Source organism: Pipistrellus hanaki, assembly GCF_964339955.1.
Source record: "Pipistrellus hanaki genome assembly, chromosome: 16".
In the NCBI taxonomy this organism is placed as follows: Eukaryota; Metazoa; Chordata; class Mammalia; order Chiroptera; family Vespertilionidae; genus Pipistrellus; species Pipistrellus hanaki.
In genome coordinates, this window is record NC_140518.1 from 41851750 (window position 1) to 41875748 (window position 23999).

Consider the following 23999-nt stretch of genomic DNA (forward strand, 5'->3'; position numbering starts at 1 on the left):
ACCAGGCTGACGGGGGGGGGGGGGGGGGGTAAAGGGGGGATAGGGGGCGGCAGTGAAGGGCAATCAGGCCAGCAGTGGGGGCAGTTAGGGGCGACAAGGCAGGCAGGCAGATGAGCAATTAGGAGCCAGTGGTCTAGGATTGTGAGTTGGACATCCCCCGAAGGGTCCCGGATTGGAGAGGGTGTAGGCTGGGCTGAGGGGGACACCCCCCCCCCCACCCCCCCACACGAATTTCTTGCACCAGGCCTCTAGTTGAAATATAATTGACAGTTAATACTGTGTAAGCTTAATGTGTGTTGATTTGACAACCATATATTATGAAATGATAACAGTAGGGTTAGTCAACACTTCCATCACTTCACATAATTAATATTTGTGTGAACATTTAAGATTATTCTTTTAAGTATAATATATATGTTTATATTTTTTATTGCTTTCAGAGAGGAAGGGAGAGGAAGAGAGATAGTAATATCACTGATGAGAGTCATTGATCAGCTTCCTCCTGCATGCCCCGCACCAGGGACCTAGCCTGCAACCCAGGCATGTGCCCTTGACCAGAATTGGACCTGGGACTCTTCAGTCCACGGGCTGAGTCTCTATCAACTTATCCAAACTGGCTAGGGCTATAACATATTCTTACCTATAGTTAGCATGCTGTACATTTTGAATCCCCTGATATGTATCATTCTTAAAGTTCAAAGGGAACAAAGTTTAACCTGAAGAAAACACTTCTGTTTTTAAATTTTAAATTTTCCGATGGAATCAAATGCTTAATTTCTTTTGGTTGAACACTGTGACTTCCTTTGGAATGTAGTTAGCAAAGATTTATTTCTTGAGTGGTTCACCAGTGATCTAATAAATATAAAATGAGTAATAGAGTGGGGTACCTATACCCTGGGATAATTTTTTAAAAATTGGCCCATTATTATCATCCTTTTCTTACCTTAAAATAATAATAGTGTATAGCCTTGGCTGGGTAGCTCAGCTGGTTAGAGCATTGTCCCATAGGCAGTGTTGTGGGTTTGATCCCTGCTTAGGCACATATAAAAAGCAACTAGTCAATGCATAAATAAGTGGAACAACAAATTAATCAGTCTTGCTCTCTCAAATCAGTCAATAAAAAAATAGATATTAGTGTATAATATCCTTGCCATAATAAACATAAATATAAGATGTATATGTAATGAAGTTACAACTTCTGTTTTATGCTTTTTTTATTTATCCTCACCTGAGGATATTTTTTCATTGATTTTTAGAGAGAATGGATGAGAGAGGGAAAGACAGAGAGAAATACCAATGTGAGAGAAACACATTGATTGGTTGCCTCCTACACGTGCCCCACCCAGGGCCCAGGTTGGGGAGGATCCCGCAACTGAGGTATGTGCCCTTGACTGGAATCGAACTTGGAACCCTCTGTTTGCAAGCCGACACTCTATCCACTGAGCCCAAACGGCCAGGGCTGTTTGCTATCTTTTAATTTTAACATAAGATAATTTTTAGTTTTCATTTACCTTTTAATATAAAATACTTATTTTTAATAATATACCGGTAATTTTTAGTTTTTATATATTGACATAAAATCTAAACAAAAATGCTAACAATTTTAAAATTTAAAACTGCATTCACATTGTTGCTCTTTTTTTTCTTAGTTCCTATTGTGGGCATAAAACAAGAGAAACTGATTTTATTAAGTTTAAAACATGTACACATTGTCTATAAATAGCTTTGTAGGTAGATTAAAAATGCCATTAGGTTGTTTAAATGGTCCTGTCTCTTTCCCATTGTTATAGAAACGATACATTTACAGCTGTTGCCTACTTTGATACACAGGGAGGAATCTAACACAGGAGCACATCTATTTCCACTTTGGGCTGCCTTCACTCCCATGTCATACTGTGACTACTTTCTCACATGTCTCTCTCTCTCTCTCCCTCTCTGGGAGGTCCACTTCATTATATTCCAGCTTTTGGGATTCAAGACAGTTTTATACATTCGTTCCCAAAGCACAGATTGGACACGTAGGTACCATAAAGTGAGGAAGGTTATAGGTACAGAGATGAATAGAATTGGTGCCTGCCCTTAGTGGGCTCACTCGAGTTGGTCCTGCTTGGTTGTTGAGGGCTTCACTTACTGATCCTGCACTGACAGTACCTCCGCCCTGAGTGAGGCGGACGGGAGCCGCTGTGTGCTTTGCACCTCGGCTCCTGCTCTTCTCTCATGAGTGAGGACAAGCCTGAGGGCGCTGTGGGTCTCAGCTTCTTTCCTGATTGGAGACCATGGCTCAGATCCAACTGTGGGCCTGCCCTGCTGTGGAGTTAGAGGGCTGTCTGTGCTGGCTGGGACTTCCGTGGAAGACTCTAGAAAAGGGAGCACACACATGAGGAAGGGTTGGAGCTGCTTTGTTGGTTGGGATGGCTAGCTCTAAGTTGACAGCATTTATTTTTGCACCATTGATACCTGTATTTTAGGATAAGTTTTCAGTTGTTTACACATATTAGCACTTTTCCCCCAAAACTGGTCTTGTGATTGATATGACTTAAAAGTTAAAACGGCGATTTTGTAATGTTTGCAGACATTCAGTCTTCCAGTTTGCTCTGGAATATAGACATTAACTTTACCTTAAAAGTAGTCACTCATTTCTGCAAAATTAGAGGGCTTGAAATGACCAAAGTAGTGTTTTCTCACCTTTTAGAGCATACTGTAGTATCAATCTCCAGTTTTATTTTAAAGGTGTTTTAAGATGATCAGAAAAACTTATATTTACTTCATTAAAAACAATGACACAAGGTGGGCAAAAGTAGGTTTACAGTTGTTCATATGAAAGATAATAAACTGTTTTGCGAACTCACAGCTATAAACCCACTATTGCTCTACCCTTATACAGCAGTTGTAGGATGGAATGGGGCAAAAGAGTTCAAAATGAGATATTGTTAAAAGTCCAGTAAGTTTGACTGCTGCTGCTTCAAATCCTCAGTTCTCCATCACAAATCAAAGAGACTTGTAAGATAATTCTGATGACTAATGGAAGCTCTGAAGGTTTAATTTTTTCCATTGTTTGACTTTCACATAGTTTTTGTTTTTCATATTGCTACATCACTATTGCCTGTTATAAGTTAGTGGAGTTTTATTGGAGATGTGTGTACCAGTAGGTATTTACACACACAAGCAAATAGTGTGAGATTACATATATAATTTTGGAACCAGATTTTTATAGAAATTCAATAAAAATCCACTTTGTACCTCATGTTCTTCCTTACCAGTTATAGGTAAGGAAGTGCATTTATTTGCTTTTTGGTTTTCTAAATATATATATTTAAGACGATAAGTAATAAAGTTATAATTATTATTTTAAAATCTTTATTGTTGAAAGTATATGTTCCCTTTTCCCCCCATTGACCTCGTCTAGCCTTCACCCAGGCCTTCATCACCCTGTTGTCTGTGTCCATGGGTTTTGCATATATGCATAAGTTCATTGGTTGATCTCTCATCCACCAACCCTCCCCCTCTTTCCCTCTGTGGTTCAACTGTCTGATCCATGCTTCTATTATTCTCGATCTATTTTGTTCATCAATTAAAGTTATAATTATTTTAAAAATATTATATTTCTTTTAACACTGTTGGGTCATTGAGATTTTTCTGAAATCTGAATGTAAAACAGCTTAAGGGAAAACATTCTTTATGATGTAGAGCTACATTTAGAAGGTTGATTAAGTAATCATTTATCATTTGAAGGTGATAATTTTGTATTTGTAAAGATGTTTATGTGATTTATGGGCAAGTTTGAATGATTATATCTCTGGTTTTAATGAGCTAACTTGTAAACACTGTTCTTGAAAATATGATTTAATTTGCTGTATAAAACCAACTTTTTGAAGGGGGTTGTAGATTTGTCTAGAAACAAAAGTTTTTGAGAAATTATTTTATAAATGTCAAATTGACCTGAGTTGTATCAGCATTCTGATTTTTTATTCAGGTGGAAATTGTGACCCATTAATCGTCCAGGGGCATTGGGCTTCTCCTCAGAAAATGCCTGACGATCCTGTGCCGATGCAAGCGAGCGCAGGTAGCAGCGTGGCAGCCCTCCGCTGATAGTTCAGTTTCACACAAGCGCTCTGTGGCCCTTTCCCTTCTGTGCTGCGGTGTATTTTTAGCCCTCAGCTGAAGAGTTCTTGAGTGCTAAAGAACAAGTTTGGATAGTGCTGACTTTCTGTAGCTTTGCCTTTTGCACTTTTAGCAGCTTTAAAAACTTTTAGTGGCTTTAAACAATTATTTTACTTGGAGATGTTTGCATAGCAGTGGGGTCTTTATTTAGGAAGTGATATGCTAGAGGAAATTTGCAGATAATGGCTGCTTTTGCACACTACACATCCTATATTTGGAGAAAAAATGGAGGTATCCTAATGACAGCTTCTCATTTCATTGTGAAACTATTCTTTCAGCTTTAGTATACCTAATAGTTTTAAATTGGTAATAATAAAAAGGAAACAATAAAGGGGAGGAAGGATGTTTCTTTAATCTTAATCTTTATAGAAATTCGAGTATGTCACTAATAAGTTTACTGACTTGATAAGAAATGTCTATCAAATATAATATTCGGGGTTGGGGGAGAAACGGATTCTCATGGAAGGTGACAGTAAGATGGTGGGCACACAGTGCAATATACAGATCTTGTAACATAGAAACCTACACCTGAAATCTGTATTTATATGTCCATGTTGACCAATGTCACCCCAATCAATTTAATAAATATTAAAAAATAAAACATACTAAACATGCATTAAAAAAAGACAATGTTTTCCTCAAGGGAGTATTTGACTTTTTTGGAGGTGGCATATAAAAAGCAGGGAAGGTAAGGAATAGAGGAGGGGGACAAACCACCCTGCATTTAAAATGAAGAGTTTAGCCCTAGCTGGTTTTGCTCAGTGGATAGAGCGTCGGCCTGCAGGCTGAAGGGTTCCAGGTTCGATTCCAGTCAAGGGTACATACCTTGTTGCAGGCTCCCAGCCTTGTCAGGGGCATGCAGGAGGCAACCATCTATATGTCTCTCTTACATCGGTGTTTCTCTCTCTTTTCCTCTCCTTCCTGCTCTCTCTAAAAATCAATGGAAAAATATCTTTGGGTGAGTATTAAAAAATAATAATACAAAGAAGAGCTTAGAAAATTCAGCTGATTAAATTTCCAATTTCCCAGAAAAAGAATGACCACATTTGCTACTACTGGAGTGTTAACAAGATTTATCTAAATTAATATACAATAGATGCTGAAGTATGTTGAAAATGAGGCTTTTGTGGGACTTGCCATAAGTCCAGCTAGCATCCAGTATAGTCATCACTGTCTTTGTGGACCATGAGGAACTGCCAGAGGAAAGTCCATCTGCTTGGAAACAGCTTTTATACTAATTAAAACCCAATTATGGGCCGAAACCGGTTTGGCTTAGTGGATAGAGCGTCGGCCTGTAGACTGAAAGGTCCCAGGTTCGATTCCTGTCAAGGGCATGTACCTTGGTTGTGGGCACATCCCCAGTAGGGGGTGTGCAAGAGGCAGCTGATTGATGATTCTCATTAATGTTCCTAACTCTCTATCCCTCTCTCTTCCACTCTGTAAAAAATCAATAAAAAAAAATATTAAAAGAAAACCCCCAAAAAACCAATGATGGTAGTATTGGTATAGGCAGAGCTGAGATTTACTAGTCCCTTTATATATTACTAGAGACCCCATGCATAAGGTGACCAGATGCGGGACAGATTGTTAAAAATCGGGACTGTCCCGCTGAAAGCGGGATGTCTAGTCACCTTACCCATGCACAAAGATTTGTGCAGGAATGGGCCTTCTTCCCCTGCTGCCGGCACCACCTTCGCTGTGGACAGAACTGCCTTTTCTCTCTGGCCCGGAGCCACCTATCTGCCTTCCCACATGGTCCAGAGACCCAGAGTGGCTGGGGGCTGTGCGGAATGTCTGCGTTGTCTCTGTGGCAAGATGCAAGGATGCAAGCATCCTGCCCACCTCCAGCTTGGAGCCTGCATATGCAAATTAACCTGACATCCTTGTTGGGTTAATTTGCATACCCACTCCTGATTGGCTGGTGGGTGTCCCAAAGGAACGATCAATTTGCATCTTTTTTATTAGCGTAGATGCTATGCCAAGAGGAATGTTGCCTAATTATCTCTTACCTCAGAGGTGGTAGAAATATTAATTTTTCCTAAAAAATTTGTGTGGTACTAGAAGGAAAGTTTCATTTAAAATAGCTATTGAATCTTTAAAATCATTTGGAGAAGCATAATGTGTGATATTTTGAGCGATAAAAAAATTAGTAATGCACCCACATTGCAGAAAGTTTCCTTTCAGCTGCCAGTTGAACTTGACTCTTAACAATGAAGGGATATATGACAAAACTTTGATGTTGAACAGATATAGGGCAGAAATGATGTGGAAAGTTTCTAGAGAGTTTCTCAATTAAAGTAGATTTTAATTTAGCTTATAAATTTAGGGTGATAGTTTTTAAGTAATGTGTAGTAAATGCTTAAATTCTCACTGAATGATTTTGAGTGCTTTCAAAATCTAGTCACAACTGTCTAGATCTGTGGTCAGCAAACTGCGGCTTGGGAGCCACATGCAGCTCTTTGGCTCCTTGAGTGTGGCTCTTCCACAAAATACCACGGCCTGGGTGAGTCTAATTTGAAGAAGTGGCATTAGAAGAAGTTTAAGTTTAAAAAATTAAACTCTCAAAAGAAATTTCAATCGTTGTACTGTTGATATTTGGCTCTGTTGTCTAATGAGTTTGCCGACCACAGGTTTAGATGAAAAGATTAGTGCTAAACGTGTTGGTGTTTATCTTCTCATTGGGTAAAATTAATTGCACATTAATCAGAAATGAAAATCAGGTATGTTCAAGCATATTCATTCCTTTTTAAAGAACCTTTTGTAACATTAAATAAACAGAGCCATAAATGTAACACTTAACAAATATCTATGCATCACTAATGGTCAGAGGCATTGGGTCTTTAGAGATGAGTTAAATCTAGAGCCTGCTCTGAAGCACCTTATGTTTGAGAGCTTGAACATGAGCCAGACTATTTGGTGGTAATAATAAAGAACTTATTTACTGCATGTGAAATTCCATTCTAAACACTTTATATTAACTCCTTTAATTCTCATAATAACCTTAGGAAGTGGGTATAGTAATTATTTAAATGAGAAAATTGAAACACAGAAAGATTGAGAAAATTTTCCAAAATCATACAGTTAATGAATGACAGAATTGCGTGACCTTAATCTAGTCACAGGTTACATGCTATAAACCATAGTGTTTTATTGATTCTTGAAAGAAAGCACTGGGCACTCATAGAAATGGTTTTTGAGGGATGTTCACTCGCAAAGGCTCAAGAGAACTGGACTTATGATTGATAATAATTTTTTTTTAAATTTTCTGGCTCTGGAGAGTTTGACAATGCTATCTAATAAGCCAGACAGAGCATTAAATGGAAACACTTCTTGTTGCTCTGAAGCTAGGGGACATAGGGGATCTATCAGTAGGGGAAAATGTTTAATCAGAAACTCCAAATTATTCTGGCCTAGAGAGATGTAGAAAATGAATTGCCTTGGGATCCTCAAATGACTTAGGTATGTCTGAAAAACAGCTGATCAAGATAAGTGGTCAGGAGACTTGGCAGTCAGTGAACTAGATGGGCTAGCCATGCATTGCTTGGGATGGACTTGTACTAATATATAGACCCTCTTGACAATGAGTTGATGCTTTTAGCAAAAATATTTATGTCCCTCCTACTTTCTTTTACTTAGAGGTAGAAGAGAGAACATTATTTAATTTTTAAAAACTTTTAATTACAGAAGTTTTCAAACATATAAAAATAGAATAGTATAATGGACCCCTTTGTGCCCATTACATAGCAAGTTACCAATATATGACCAATCTTATTTCATTTGCTCCTTCTGCCATCTATCTCCTGAAATATATATATATATATATTTTAAATATTTTTATTGATTTCATAGAAAGGAAGGGAGAGGGAGAAGAGAAACATCAACGATGAGAGAGAATCATTGACCAACTGCCTCCTGCATGCTCCCCACTGGGGATCAAGCCCACAACCCAGGCATGTGAACTGACCAGGAATTGAACTGTGATCTCCTGGTTCATAGGTTGATACTCAATCACTGAGCCACGCCAACTGAGCTCTCCTTAAATATCTTAAAGGTGATTCTATTTATCATTATTTTATCCACATCCTGTCAGTCACAAATCTAAGTCATTGTTTACCAAACTTTTGACATATGTGTACCCCTTCTATAATTTTTGTAAAGCTGAGTATCCCTCGTACTCATGAGAACGTAGAATTAGGTGGAGCTAAGCACGGTGCAGTGCATATCCCCACCAAACTCCGGTGCAACACGTACCCCCACCAAACTCTTCCTGAACCCCTGGGGGTATGCGTACCACACTTTGGGAAACACTGTAAGTGATAAAAACTCTTACATACGTAACCTCAATACCATTATTACATCATTAAAAAACCCAAAACAATATCAGATAGCCACTCTTGTTCAGCTTTCCTCCAGTGCCTTACAAATGCTGTATTTATAGTTGATTTGTTCAAGTTGAGATCTCTCAACAAGACCCACACATACTGCACTTGGTTGATATATCTCGTACATTTCTTTAGAAAAGAGCAGTTTCCTCTTTTCGTTTTTCTTGCCATTTATCCATTGAAAAACACATTGGGTCATGTGTTTTGTAGCATTTTACACATTTTGGATTTGGCTGATTATATCCTTTTAGAAATTAGTGTTTCACATATCCGTCTTTGTCCTATAGACCCTGTTAATTGGTAGCTAGATAGAGACTTGATTTAGTCGATTTGCATATTAGCCTTTTATTATATAGGAATGCACACATATACAAAAACATTTATCGTGATTTTCTGTACTTTGAGATGTGGATGAAAGGGGCCACATGCTAACCTGACAACCCCAGGGAAGGCCTGCCTGGCGGTCTTGCAAACTCAAAGACCTAAAGTAACCCACAAAGGATGGTCTGAAATTAAACTTTAACTAAAAGCAGTTATGATAGATGTCAAATCCTAGGCAGATATCTTCCCTGACAAGGTCAATCTTTACCTTAACTGAGACTATTTTTTTGCATCTATTGATAACATATTCTTAAAATGTCTGGGTAACTTGTAACTTCCCTTTTTGCTGGATCCCTCAGGGCACAACCAAATGCCCTGGGTGCCAGGACAGAGATCATAAATTCCTTCATTGTTATTATTATGTTTATTGTTGACTGTTAATTGACTATCTTGCATCCACCTAAGTAAAAGAAGTGTCTATCATTTTACGTTTTATCCAATCCCAGAGGCCCCCTCCTCCCCTCACTTTGCTTTTTCCTCTCTCTAATCTATCACCAGTGGATTTCATGTAATTCACGTCTCCTCCTTTGATGCAATGTATAAAAATAGGAGAAAAAACACAATTCTTCGGAGCATTATCCTAATCTATAGAGTTTCTACTTCCTGGCAATTGTCGATAGTTTGGCTCAAATAAACTCACAAAAATTCTTTACAGGTTTGAATGTTTTTAAGTTAACAGAGAGAATTAAAACTGGACATTTATCCTTCATACCCTGGAATATGAGTTGACAATGTTCATTAGTCAGGGTTCTTTTTAACTTTTAAAAATCCTCTAATTTCTGAAGATAATGAAAAAACATGTCAAAAACAATTCTTGATATTTTTGGTGAAGTTGTAGAACCGGTAGGTATGTTAGACCAGATCTATTAAATTAAGATCAATCTTAAACTGGTATAACTTTGTTTACTGATTTATATTCAGTGCTCCGAGTGCTCAAGTCCTTCCAGGCATTACCTTCCCCAGTACTTGGGATCCAGAATTAGTCATTGAAAAGCAGGCACTTTGGTTATAGTACAAATAAGAGTTCTCATTTATGAGCGATCACCTTTTCAATGACTGGTATATTCTTGTCCAACAGGTGTAATTATTCACCCTTCTGTAGTAACAATTTCTTAACCAGCTCGCCTTTTTCATTATTTTGTTTAGTCACCCATCTTGTAACTAAGTTATTGAAGTCCTTCATAGTATGCTAAAACTGACTGGCTCTTGTACAATTTGTAAATAACAAATTAGAGAAATTTCAGCCTTATGTACTTATACATTCAGGTAGTAGATAGGATACAACAGACTCTCCTTGAGTGCAATTTACTCTTGATTAATATAATTTTAGTCTAACTTCTAAAAAACTTCAAATTAGAGAATATATTTATGGGCAACAAATAGTACTGTGTTCACCAAGAAAAGAAAGTGTTATTCACATCTTAATGATTTTTAAATTGGGAGGTAGTATTCATTGGAGTCCAAAGAAGCTATTCAGATACTGGTGAGAGGAGTATAATAGTGCTGTAGTTATTGCTTGTATATATACAATATGAGCTTTGTGTAGAAGATGCTTATTCGTTTTCCACCTCTCTTATTTGCTTTGGTAGTGACACAGTGGATCTGAATTTAAATTTGGATTGTAAATCATAAAATTTCTTAAAAAGATATATAATACAATGTAGCAGTGAAATGGAAAAAATTGAGTATACAAAATATTGTCACATGTCATGCAGTTTGAGACAGTTAAAAATGGCAAGTTATCTTTTTAAAAGCCAGAAGATGTCAGAAGGTTCTATCAGTAAGTAGCATTTTTTCAAAGCTTCTAGCTAACTTTTTCGAAGAACCCATATAACTTCTATTTGTGCATATTTTGATTGAGAAAAAAAAATGAAGCAACAAATTAGACATATACCAAGAAAAACAGATAAACCCCTCAATTGAGATATCTGTGTGAAAACTGTTTGTTCTAAAGTTAAGTCAAAAACTTAAGCTTGGATTATTGATTAATTCCAGAATGTTTTGAGTTGCTGTGATATTCCAGGTGCTGTTACGTAAAGTACTGAGTCACTGGGTGCTGTATCATTAGATGGACGGAGGCATCCAGTGAATGTCAGGTTCTGAATGTGAAGAACGCATATGCTAGGATGCTGACTGTGTGCCTGAAAATGTAAGGGCTTATTATATAGATACTAGGGTCCCTGGGCCTGGCCTGTGCCCTCTCACAACCCGGACCCCTTGGGGGATGTTGAATAGCCAGTTTCAGCCCGATCCCCACAGGCCCAGTCTAGACAGGAGGGAGCCTGATCCTGTGCGTTGAGTGTCTGTCCCCTGGTGGTCGGTGTGCATCATAGTGACTGGTCGTTTCAGTCTTCTGCCATAAAGGTCACTTAGGCTTTTATAAACATAGCTAAAAATTACAGGGTGTGATTTACTGCGTGCCCTCCTCTGCGGTTGTTAAATTATTGCTAAACGATTGATGTGCTTTAGAATTGGGAAGTCATCTTTGAAATAAAGTTTTACTTCTGCTTTAGGTGGAACAAGCTACCGGAACAAAGTTTATATCCTATTGCTTCAGAGCAGTGACTAGGTCTCCTGTTTGAGTGCAGGTTGTCTCCAGCCAAAAATGGTCAGTAAAGTTGAGCCTTATTCTCATTATAGGTGCCATTTAGTGGTAAAAGATTACAGGAAGGCTTTGCAGTTTATCATAATTAGGTTAAAATAATGTGCAAAATGTGTATGAACAAAACTGATTCCTTTTGTGTTTCTGAATTCCTAAGGACATATGATGTAAAGCAGGGTTATTATAGGTAAAGTTTTATATGGTGGTGGTATTTGCTTTGGGGATAAAGTAAATAACAGTAGGATGAGGGAGTCATATGTTCTTTGGAGAGCAGAGAGAGGTTAACTATGAACCATTATAGAGCCAAGTAGAAAGGAAAAAAAGCAAATAAGACCATCTTTGATTTTCCTGAGTCAACACTATGTGGTCATGTATGTTCATGCTTTGCTTTAAATAGACCTTTATGAAATTAGGAGTTTAAAGGATTTTTGACTTGATAATTCTTGATAATGTGTTATATTTGTTTATAAATCAACTATTGATATATGAGAGAGAAAAATATATATGAATAACACCTTTCCACTTTAATTGGATTGAAATATTTTTTACTTGTTTTTAGGCTTACAGATTTTGATAGTATAAAATGTAAATTATAAATATTAATGGAAATAAAAAGATTTCTTGAAACTGACATCTGTTGCTTTTAGAAAATCTTAATATTCTTTACTTTTTAGTATTCCAGATGTTAGCACTCAGGTGTTTTCTGACACCAACTGAGTGTCCAATAGTTCACTTCAGTTCTGACACTCTCTGCCTGGAGTTAGTTTAACATCTCACCAGTTAAAGGGTTTTGCCTCACAAAACTGCCCTACTTCAGATCCACCTCTGTTGCTTGCTTTGGTAGCAAATGTGGTGCCCAGGCTACCCACACTTCTGCTTGGTTCTCTACAAATCAGAGGGTTCCCTTGATCCCCCCTCCTCCACCTCCTCACCATTGCACCCACATTCTGTTATTTTCTAGACCAGCTCACAGAACTCATGTTTACTCTTTACTAGAAAAGATACAACTCAGGAACATCCAAATAGAAGAGATATATAGACCAAGGTGTGGAGGGAGAGATGGTGAGTGCTTCTTTGCCTGTTTTGGGTGCATCGTTCTCCTAGCACTTCGATGTGCTCACCAACCAGAAAGCTCCCAAACTCATTGCTTAGGGCTTTCAATGGAGGCTTCACTACCCACTCAGGATTGATTAAATCACATTGTCATGGTGATTGAACATCTTCAGCCCTGCTCCCCTCTGTGGAATTTAGGAGGCGGGGCTAAAAATTATAACTCTAATCACTTAATTGATTTATCTCGAGGTCTGCCCCCTTCCAGCAGTTTTGTAGGGTCTTCCCTAACCCTCATCTCTTATTAGTATAAACTCTAGTTTGGTTGAAAGGGGCTTGTTATGAATAACAGAAGACACTTCCTATCACTTAGGAAATTGCTTGGGTTGTTGCAACCTGGGACTAATACCAAGTAGGAGTTTTCCCTGTGAACATAATATGCTCTTACTAAAATGATAATTTGTGAGATATATTTCTTAGTGTCTGATTTAAAAAAAAAAAACCTTATTATTTATTAACATTTTCTGGTGTCAGTAGTCATCTACCTCTATTTTATATATATATATATATATATATATATATATATATATATTATTGATTTTTTACAGAGAGTAAGGGAGAGGGATAGAGAGCTAGAAACGTCGATGAGAGAGAAACATTGACCAGCTGCCTCTTGCACACCTCCTACCGGGATGTGCCCGCAACCAAGGTACATGCCCTTGACCGGAATCGAACCTGGGACCTTTCAGTCCTCAGACCGACGCTCTACCACTGAGCCAAACCAGTTTCGGCTACCTGTATTTTTTTTTTTTTTTTTTTTTTTTGTGTGTGTGTGTGTGTGTGTGTGTGTGTGTGTGTAATAGTGTAGTATTCCAGTTATAGATGTGCCATAATTTCTATAGCTAATTTAGTGTAAATGCATATAACCAATATCATAGTAGTTATTATTTTTTCATAACTACTCTTCACCAGCCATTGTATTTTTAAGGTATAGTGATCCTCACCACAGCAGTACTGCCAAGTAAGGAATTGTTTTTATCTGAGTTTACAGATGTGTATATGACTATACTGTAGAAATATCCCTGTTTTTATCCTTACCAGTATTTCTGTGGTGATCATTTTGCACCTAGCAGGAATTTATTTTTTCCCTATTCCTATTCTTTAGCCTCCTCCTTCCATATTTCTTTATAATTTTGGCAGGATGCCAAACACAAACTGGATAGGTAATTTTATTTCCACTGCCTGGCACACTAGATTGTGTGTAAATTGTGATATTTCTTCATGTATGGCTATGTAAATTATCATATTGCACTTCTCCAAAATCCATCTTATACCAAAATGTTAAAATGTAGTAAAGGGTAGCTGTTGGCATATTTACTTGGTTTCTTAAACTCAGAACAGTTCAGTTTTCAAAATGCATAGCTGCATGGATCAATAACAGTGTTTTATTTTATTGATGGGAGTTCAGAGTTCCAAGTGAGAGTCAAGAATTTTGCTCATTGTTAGATATCAAAGATGGAAGGGGAGCAAGGCAATATAATATTAGCTAATAGTTGCTCATTTAATACTTGGAATGTCTGAGATTGCAAGTCTAAGATAGAACTGACAAAGATTTCCATTTCTTATATTCCAAGTCCAACTACTTCCTCTCTTATTCTCTGGAACTTATGAAATAAATTAGGGCACTCATTACTGTAGTAATTTAGACCGAAGAGGAAATGAAATTAAGTTCTTGTCCACTGTTCTATTTCCTAATTTCCGAAATTACTTGAATATTCCTAGTAATGTTGCATAGTTAGAATTGTGTATTCCTTATTTCATAACCAGTGATTATAAATATTATATAAAGTTATTCTGGATTCTTGTTCTATTTTGAAAAACAGGTATTAAGAATGAAAGCCAAGGGAGAAATGAGGATTTAAGGTACACCACTTCACTTCCCCTCCTCCCACATACACACACCTTAGGTAGGATGCTCTGAATACTTGCAGGTCAGTTACCAATATTCTTGAAGGTATTATATGAGTGACTTGTTCATTGTACTGCAAGTTCTCACTTTCTGCCGTGCTGGGTTCCATGTAATTCCTGTGGTGGCAGTGCGGGTACTTAAGAGGGACTGACTATTTCTACCTAGTTCCTTTGGCCTGTGAGTAGTGGTGTAAAAGAGCAACTATTTAATTTTCATGATTTTGTTAGCTGAGTGGCAGTTTTGCTGGGTCCCTTGAGCTCACTCACATGTCTGCCTTCAGCTAGTAGGTCTATTGGGACTAAGCTCAGCTGGGATGGCTGGTTTTTCTGGACCCTTTCCTCCCTGTGGTCTTTCACTACCAAGGAAGCTAGATTGAACTCTTTGTGTTGAGATTCTGTAGCTTTCCAAGAGAGTAAAAGTGGAAGCCACAGGCCTCAAAGGCTTAGTTTTGGAAGTCATTAAACATCCCTTCTGCTTGCTGTATTTTTCTGATCAAAGCAAATCCTAAGGCCAACCCAGATACAAGAAGTAGGGAAATCTACTTCACCTCTTAATGGGAGGAACAGTAAAGTCACATTACAAATTGGTATGGACACAGGGAGCTCTGAATCATTGGTGACTATTTTTATAACAATCTACCACATAACCCCCAGTGATTCCTTAGTATTATATCAAAAAAGCATTCATTTAGAGGTGGCTGTTATATGGTACAGGTCCTTCAGTGATCTTTGTTGCCATCCTATATAATAAAAGCCCAGTGACCGAATGGCAGAATGACCAGAATGACTGGTCGACCAGTTGCTATGATACACACTGACCACCATGGGACAGATGCTCAGCGCAGGAGCTTCCCCCTGGTGGTCAGTGCAGTACTATAGATTAGGCTGCAGTGGGAGCAGCCTCTCGGAGGGCATGTCCACAGGCGCTCGGCAGACCAGGATGAGCAGTGCTCCCTCAGGGAGCTGATCCCCACAGGCCATGCACCCCTCAGTGCACGAATCCCATGTACTGGGCCTCTAGTCAACAGTAAGAACTCTGCTATTTACTATTTCAAATTTGGTGAGATCATTGGTGTTGAAAATATGTAGATTGACTAAAATATTTTACAGATGGTTTCCATTCTTACAGGTTGGGTGGGAGCATTCTGGTCATAATGGTAACAGTCTTGCTTACCTATCTATATACATAAAAGCCTAAGCAACAGGCTGACTGTTCGACTGGCTGACTGGTAGCTATGACGCACACTGATCACCAGGGGCCAGACACTCAACACAGGAGCAGAAACCACAGGCATGGAAACATGGAACAGACTGATCAATCTCAGAGTGAAGGAAGGTTGGGGGAGGGTGGGAAAAGACTAACCAAAGATCTTATATGCATACTAGAGTCCTGGTGAATGGATTTGTGCACTCATGGGATTCCTTGGCCTGGCCTGTGCCTTCTTGGAATGCAAGACCCTTTGGGGGATGTCAGAGAGTCAGTTTTGGCCTGATCTTCGCAGCCAGGCCAAGGGACCCTACTGGTGCACGAATTCGTGCACAGGGCCTCTAATGATACAATAAAAGAAAAGAAGCCCACTAGCTTGTATGATAGGGTAGTGCAATGTTGATTAAAAAAACAATCTAATAGTTCTAATTGAATAAATACTAGTGTCCACAAAAATGTATACACACTTTAACAGCTGATAGCTCAATTTTGAAAATAAAATTTATTTTAATGAACACTGCCTTTATAAAATATTCAGTGTGTATATTTTTATGGGACACCCTATATCTGTTGAACTGCTATTTTGTTCTAGTTACCTATTACAGGTGATTTGCAAAGCTCAAAGATAAATCAAGGTAAACATTTAGAACAGAAAATAGTTCACAATTCAATGATGGCAGTAGCCTTGAGGAGGATGGGAGAGGGTTACAAGGTGGAACCAGTGTAAACATAGTATCTCTGAGGACAGACTGGTTTTGATGGTTTTGGAAACTCTAAATACTGCTGCTTCTTAATAAATAACAGGGAAATGACACATTTTTCTTATCTATGGGAGGTAGGGGAGAGATGCTTTTGGTAATCTAGATTACAGAGAGTGGTCATTTTCCATATTGAGCGGTAGACACTTTACTGACTTTGTGAGATCTTTGACCAAGGTTTAATCAATTTTTGGTTCAGCTTAGAATATTATGAAAGTGATGTTATTTGTATTACTTGAGAAGATACATGGAGATATAATATTCAGGGCTCTTTATCTCCTTGCTTAAGGCCAAATACAGCTGAAAGATACCTTCCTTCTAACTTTAATATTGTGACCCTATAGTCAGAATAACAGCAAAAGATATTCTGTTCTTCAATCATAGTTCTGAATATTCTTGAAGATCCCATGCCTGCGAATGCAAATTCTTGTTTTCCAGTCAGAGTTCTGAATATTTTTGAAGATCCCATGCTTGGGAATGCTTCTCTCATGAGAACTGTTGGGAAAGAAATTGTCTTAGATCAGTGTTCTCTTAAGGGAGAGCTTTGAGACCAGAATTTCAAGGGTGGTGTAGAGATTGGTACCCTCAGTACTTGGAATGGCTGAGTGGGGCTCAAGGCTGCTGATCCACTAGGCCAGCCTCTGGACTAGCTATGATTCTAATTTCCCCAGTGTTGAACAAACACCCCATTTTCTCCATCAGCCAGAACATGAGAAAGTTAGACAGTGCTGCCCTAGAGGGTATAGCAGTGCTTGGGAAGCATTTTGGGTTGAGGACAGATACTGTTTTTCTTATCAGTTGGGGTTCTTGGTTGCAAACAACAGAAACTTATTCTAGCTAATTTAACCTACACTGAGTTGTCTGGACTGTCCATGTCAAATTTATTTTCAGATCAATAAACACTTGAGAGCATTTTCTACATAAGGCACAAAATGTAGGCTTTAAATATATAAAGACAATCTTTTCTCATAGGAGAGAATGTATTTTCTCCTGCCACATAAATAATTTAAGATGTTTGATTATATCTAGTTTCTAGCCTGTTGTAGATAAAGGAAAGGATCTGTTTATTTCTGCTGATTGGTTAGAAATTGATTATTTGGTGACAATCTCACCAAAAGGATAATTATAATCACAAGTTTATAATCTTTCTTGATCAATTACTTTAGACCCTGCTGTACAAATATTTTAATTCCTGTAAGCTTCCAGCAATCTCCACAGGCCAATTACAGTATCACTTCTTTCCCTGTACCCTTTTCTTCCTATGGAAGTTGTTGCAGGCTTTCGGAAAAACTTTTAGTCTAATGTCCTATTTGTAGTTTTATCATTAAAAATATCTGAATAGATGGTGACAGGTTGCCTTTAGGGTTTAGTTTTGTGGCCGAAGAGAAAGAGATGGGAAAGACCAGTTCTTAAGAGGTTCTTAGAGAAAGTTAATGCTAGGAGAGATGTTTTAAATAAACAAAGAAAGAAACATAAAAGGCCTGGAAATTCCTCTCTAAAGTATTGTAAAGTTGACTCTTACTATTTTCCCCTGAAGCTCATCTTTGATTGACTTTCTGGGCTGTTCCTTTTCCTCCTAAACACTGCCTTGTGAGTTCATCTTAAACTGGTTATTTGGAGAGTTGGGGCACTATGGAGAACAGGCTGTGTAACTTGATCTTCTCCTAAACTCCTTGGCACCAGCTTTAGGCTCTCAGTCACCTCTGCCTAAAGAGGCTTTGAAGTGCATAGAGTTATTTAATGTATTTTGCTAATAAAAGATCAGAATATATACTGGGTGGTTTTCAGGATAGTTGCAGATGTTTCTGAAGTATAGAGTGTGTTTACATCTAATGTATGCAAATTAAGTCATATTCCATTACACATGTGTTTATTTATTTTTGCAATAAATGGCCTTTGAAGACACCATTTTTTGTTTGTTTAAATTTGATTGCAATGCTGAAAAAGAATCTTTGTATTGTGTATTATGTATAAACTAGTAGCCCTGTGCACGGATCCATGTGCCAGTAGCTTGCCAGTACCTAGCTGCCACCCTCCTGTAGCTCTCTGCCCGCTGCCCACCCTCCTGTAGCTTCCTCCATCCCCCCCTTATAGCTTGCTGCCTGGCCTCCTCCTGTAGCTCTCCACCGCCCAGTTGTAGTTCACTGCCCCACCCTCCTGCTGAGGCGTGATCCAGTTGTTATGTGGTTGGTCGTTATCCTTCACAGCATAACAATCATTTGCATATTACATCTTTATTATATAGGATATTTATTTTCAATTAAACAGTTTGAGTACGTTTTAATTGTAATAGTATATTTTGTTTGCCTGCAGAGGTGAGCTACTGTCCTCTAAAATTGGGCTTTTGAAGGAAGGACCAATTTTGGTGTTTTTCTTTGGGTAGTTTTCACAATGATTCTTTGTTGTGTCATTGTCCTACATTTGATCTTAGTCTTTTATCAGTTTTCACCATATAGAGGTAAAGGACCATGTATTGAGTGGTTTCAGATGTACTTCATATGATAGGTGATGTTCAGCTTTGATTTGGGATGTTTGTGGTCTTTCAGTTTATTCAATTTATGATTGCAAAAGCCCTTATATAATTTTATCTTCAGAAACTTTACTGTATAAAGTAACATTCATAGGTTCCAAAGATTAGGACCTGTTATCTTTGGGGTCCACCATTTAGTTTGCTATAGTCTGCCTCTGGCTCCCAGATAATTCACATCTGCCCCAAGTGCAACATTTACCCTACAGGTCCAATGCAGATCTTACCTGGACATTATCAGCTCCACAGTCTGAAATTTGACCACCAAAATCCTTCTAAATCAGGTATGGGTGACACTGAATGCAACCCATCCTATATAATAAAAGCCTAATATGCTGTCTAATCGTCTGGTCATGCATTTAACCAATCAAAGCATAATATGCTAATGATATACTAAGGCCTCTCAACTGCTCGCTATGACATGCACTGACCACCAGGGAGCAGATGCTCTGACCAGTAGGTTAGCTTGTTGCTGGGGTCCAGCTGATCGGGACTGAGTGAGATGGGCTAGACATGCCCTGGAGCCCTCCCACAGTCCCTCCCTGGTTGGCCAAGCTCGTGCATTTCTCCCAGGCCCTAATGTGCACCAGTGGGGCCCCTTGGCCTGGCCTGCACCCTCTCCCAATCTGAGATCTCTCGGGGATCTTGGAGAGCCAGTTTTGGCCTGATCTGCAGGCCAGGCCAAGGGACCCCACTGGGGCCTCTAGTTTTTTATATAAACAAGAAAGCCAGTAATCTGCTTCCAAGATACAGTGGTGGGTCAGGCATTGGATAAAATTAAAGGGAGGACAGGAGACAATTGAAGAGAGGAGTCAGCAGTCCCAAACAATTTTCAAAATTCAGCAGGACAAATTCCGCCAGGTTTCAGGGCATGAGAAGAATCTGCCTTTAAATATTTCCTAAGGACAGATTTCCAAGAAGTAAAAGAGCACATTTATTTAAAAATCTTCCTTGTATATTGCTGAACCTCTCACCAGAAAAGTTATATCAATTTACTTTTCTACCAGTAATATATTATACTAGTGATTATTTTACCTAGTCACTTGACCATATTAAAAATATATATGCATATGTATAATAAAGCCTTTAAACTTTGCCAATTTCACATGAATAAAAATTGTAACTGTTTTTGGTGTTAGTGAGTGCCTTTGATAATTCTTTCATAATTTTTCTTTACAGTTTATGCCCTTGCCAATTTTTAAATTTTTTATTGATTTGTGTGATGTTTTTGTATATTTACAGTTTCTGATTTTGTTTTACAAGGATTTTCCCAAGTATTCATTTTAATTTTTTAAAAAATATATTTTTGTTGATTTCAGAGAAAAAGGGAGAGAGAGAGAAATATCAATGATAAGAGAAAATCATTGACGGCTGCCTCCCCCCCCCCCCCCCCCCATGGGGCCTGAGCCCACAACCCAGGCATATATCCTTGACTGGAATAGAACCCAGGACCCTTCAGTCTATTCTATCCACTGAGCCAAACCAGCTAGGGCTTCATTTTAATTCTTTTAAGTTTTTTTTTTTTTGTAATATACAGAATTTGCTTTTTAATGCAGCCAGGTCTGCCATTTTTCATAGAATACCTTTAGCAGGTAAAGTTTGAATGTCCTTACCCTGCTAGCCAAATAAAAATAGTTTAAAGTAGATATTTGGTAACTGAAAAGCAAATTATATGGAATATTTATGCCATACTGTGCTTATCTCTGAAAATGATGTGTCTGGTCTTCGTCGGCATTCACGTTTTGTAGAAGGCCCAGCCCTGAGAGCTGACCCGGAACCGTGCCAGGAGCTCTGTGCATTCTGCGGTCTTGTCCAGCTAGTGTGCACACTTACACTTCCAAATCCCATCGAAGTACCGGGCTGAACAGGTTGAGCTCTCTCATTCATCTTTTGAATCCACAGAGGTGGGAAAGTATTTGGATTGCAGAGAAGTTTGAGTAGGGAGATATTTGTATAATAAACTGTGAAAAGTGAATGCTGGGACAAGTATCCTTAAAATGTAATGAAACCTACATGGGCTTACAAATGCTTAAAATCCCAACTTAGTTACAGTTTCCATATACTAGAATCCTAAAGAAATGGTTTATAAGATTTATTGAAATAGAAAGAAACATGGTCAGTGGGTGAAGCATGCTACAAAACTGTATTATGGTCTGATTTTAATTGTAGAGAAAAAATATGTCTATGTATAGAAAATAGTCGGTAACAGACAATGATTAGTTTGGGGTAATTGGACTTTTAAGTGTATATAAATATTTAAAACTTTTATAGATGTATGTATTATATTTTATATACTTTTTTGTTTTATCTTTTCTGATATTTCTGGCTTTTTATAATGGACAGTTTTGTGTGTTTGATATAAAACATTGATACCTTCCTTCGTCCCAAAGAATTTGCTCCAAATATATTATTGTTTGGCATACCTTTATTATTAATTTGGAGTTGACCCTACTATGATATTTTTTAGCCCATTGTGGTTGTGAATGCTTTAGATTCTATTCTCAGTTGTTTATAGTATATTTGAGAGAAAATGATTTTTATTAAACCAAGGCATTAAAGTATAACACTGGAAAGGTTTAGCATTTTTCAGTGTCAGTGCTAAGGTAAATGATTTTCATGTTGGTATTTTCATTTGCAAAATTGTTAGTATTTCTGAACAATATAAAGGATGCACTGAGCATTGTTTTCAGTTTTACTGGAGTATATTGAGTGATTTATGGATAGTAACAACTTTTAGATAATTTTTATTTACTTTTCCTTAATTCTGGAAATCATGGTTGCATTTTAGAATATTATGTTAACTATATGTTAAAGCAAATTTTTCTGCCTTTTGATATGAATTTCTTATGCCCTCAAAATAGTACCTGTTTTATAGTACTTGAAACTTTTACTTTTTATTTGTTATTTCTTAGGTAAACGCAAAGCACTGAAGTTGAATTTTGCAAATCCACCTTTCAAATCTACAGCAAGGTTTACTCTGAATCCCAATCCTACAGGAGTTCAAAACCCACACATGTGAGTATTTCTGTAATAAATAAAAAACTCAACTCAAGCAAAGGTTTTAAAAGTTACTGCATTTTATGGATTATTTCTAGTTGAGGGATTGGTATTTCCATTATTTTTATGGGCCATTAGAAATATTACTATTTGAACTTCAATAGAAAGTTATTGGTGCTGTAGTTTGAGTAGGTGAACACAATTTTCCTTTTTAAAGTTTACTTGAAAGGAAAAATAAAGATTTGGATATATTTATATCTTTTTAGTTTCTCATTGAACTGAGAATATTGTTTATACCTTTTTTTCTGGATTTCCATTTAAATTGTAAGTGATATTTAGGAAACGTAATTTCCCCCGTAGATCTGCATTAATCATCTCCACTGAATAGGTGACAAAATAGATTTCTATTCCTAATAAACTGGCTTTCTGTGAGATTTCTGTGTTACAGTAAATCGAAACACTGTGTACAGGTGTCAGTGATTATTTTAAAATTTGTTCCTTGAATATTTTTCAATAAAATAGGAACATCTGTTCATTTAAAACAATACATTCAGAATAATACTTTACAGAAACCTTTGATTGAGTTGAAGTGATGTATCAATAATGTCTTTACTCCAGAAAATCTGTCATGCACAAAAATAGTGGCTTTACATTTATATTTATGTCCATAAAAATAATTTTCACCCAGTTTTGGTATTGAGAATTATAAAGCAAGTGGTGAAAGATATGGTTAAAAACACACCTGTCAGAATAAATTATTTTATAGTTTTTAATAATTTCTCAATAATTTGTATTTATATCTTATTAGACTATCAGTATATTTATTTTCCCTACAGATGCACACTTATTGCTATTTTCTTGTCTTTTAATGTTAGGTAGGCATTGTATTTACAAGCACTAACAAATCCATAGAAGGAAGAGTATATTGCAATAGGAATGCTGAAAATATTTTATTTTTAAAACAGCAGTCTAGAAGGGAATAATGTTTACCTGAGTATCTGCTCTTATGCTTTCACCTATAACTTTAAAGGGAATGAAAAATATTTTAAATGAAAATTGGAGTAACAGTTTGAGTGGGAATAGTGTCTGTCAATTTAGACTGATGTGCATAATGGAAATTCTTGTCAGAGCTCAGCCTGACAAGTGGGGGCTACAGCATTGAGGAAGGAAACAATTAGGACTGCTTGATTAGTCAGAGCTCAGTGTAAGGAAACACGCTTAAAAGAATCTCCTTCCTCCTTTCCTAGAAATGTTAGTGAAAGCTGGTTCTTGAACATAGTGTATTAACCTTGGTTGCTAGATGAACAATATTTGAAGTCTTAAAGAAGAAAGACTATGTAATAATCGCCAAACTTAAGAGATATTTCTTCATCCTTTTTTTTAAGACACCTTGGACAAAGACAAAGACAACCTGATTTGTGTTAGAACTGGAAAAACATTCACATATATTGGAACTCTCTTCCCTCAAAAATTTCTTCATGTATAGGGAATTCATGGACAAAAATCTTTCTTTTTTTAAAATTAACAACAAAGGGGGTGAAAAATGCTTTCTCGAAAAATTTGAGTCAATCAGGTATTTTCTGTTGCTGTTAAATCTACATCATCATCTATCTATTCTATACTAATAAAAGGGTAATGCTAATTAGACCGGGAGACCTTTCGGATGTCCTTCCAGGCAAAGCCATAGTGGTGGGGCTGAGGCAGAGGCGGTTAGGGACAATCAGGCCAGGAGGGGAGGGCAGTTGGGGGTGATCAGGCCAGCAGGCAGGGGAGAGGGGGGGAACACTTGGGGGCAAGTAGGCCGGCAGGCTGAGTGGTTAGGGATGATCAGGCAGGCAGGTAGGTGAGCGGTTAGGACCCAGTGGTTTCAGATTGCTAGAGGGATACCCCCTGAGGGGTCCCAGATTGGAGAGGATGCAGGTCAGGCTGAGGGGAGACACCCCCCCCACCCCGCCCGTGCACTGGG

At 37.7% G+C, this 23999-nt stretch overlaps 1 protein-coding gene across 5 annotated transcripts in view; it reads left to right on the forward strand.

Annotated features, from left to right (window-relative positions):
* Nucleotides 1-23999, forward strand: part of MAP2K4 (mitogen-activated protein kinase kinase 4) — a 97386-nt gene that overhangs the window by 13692 nt on the left and 59695 nt on the right. For 3 of the 5 annotated variants that reach the window (XM_084862640.1, XM_084862641.1, XM_084862642.1), the window contains one exon: nt 21949-22051. The exons of the other annotated variants lie outside the window; for them this stretch is intronic. In XM_084862640.1, the coding sequence (XP_084718766.1) occupies nt 21949-22051 (103 nt within the window). The remainder of the gene's footprint in view (nt 1-21948; nt 22052-23999) is intronic. 5 annotated transcript variants of the gene reach the window in all.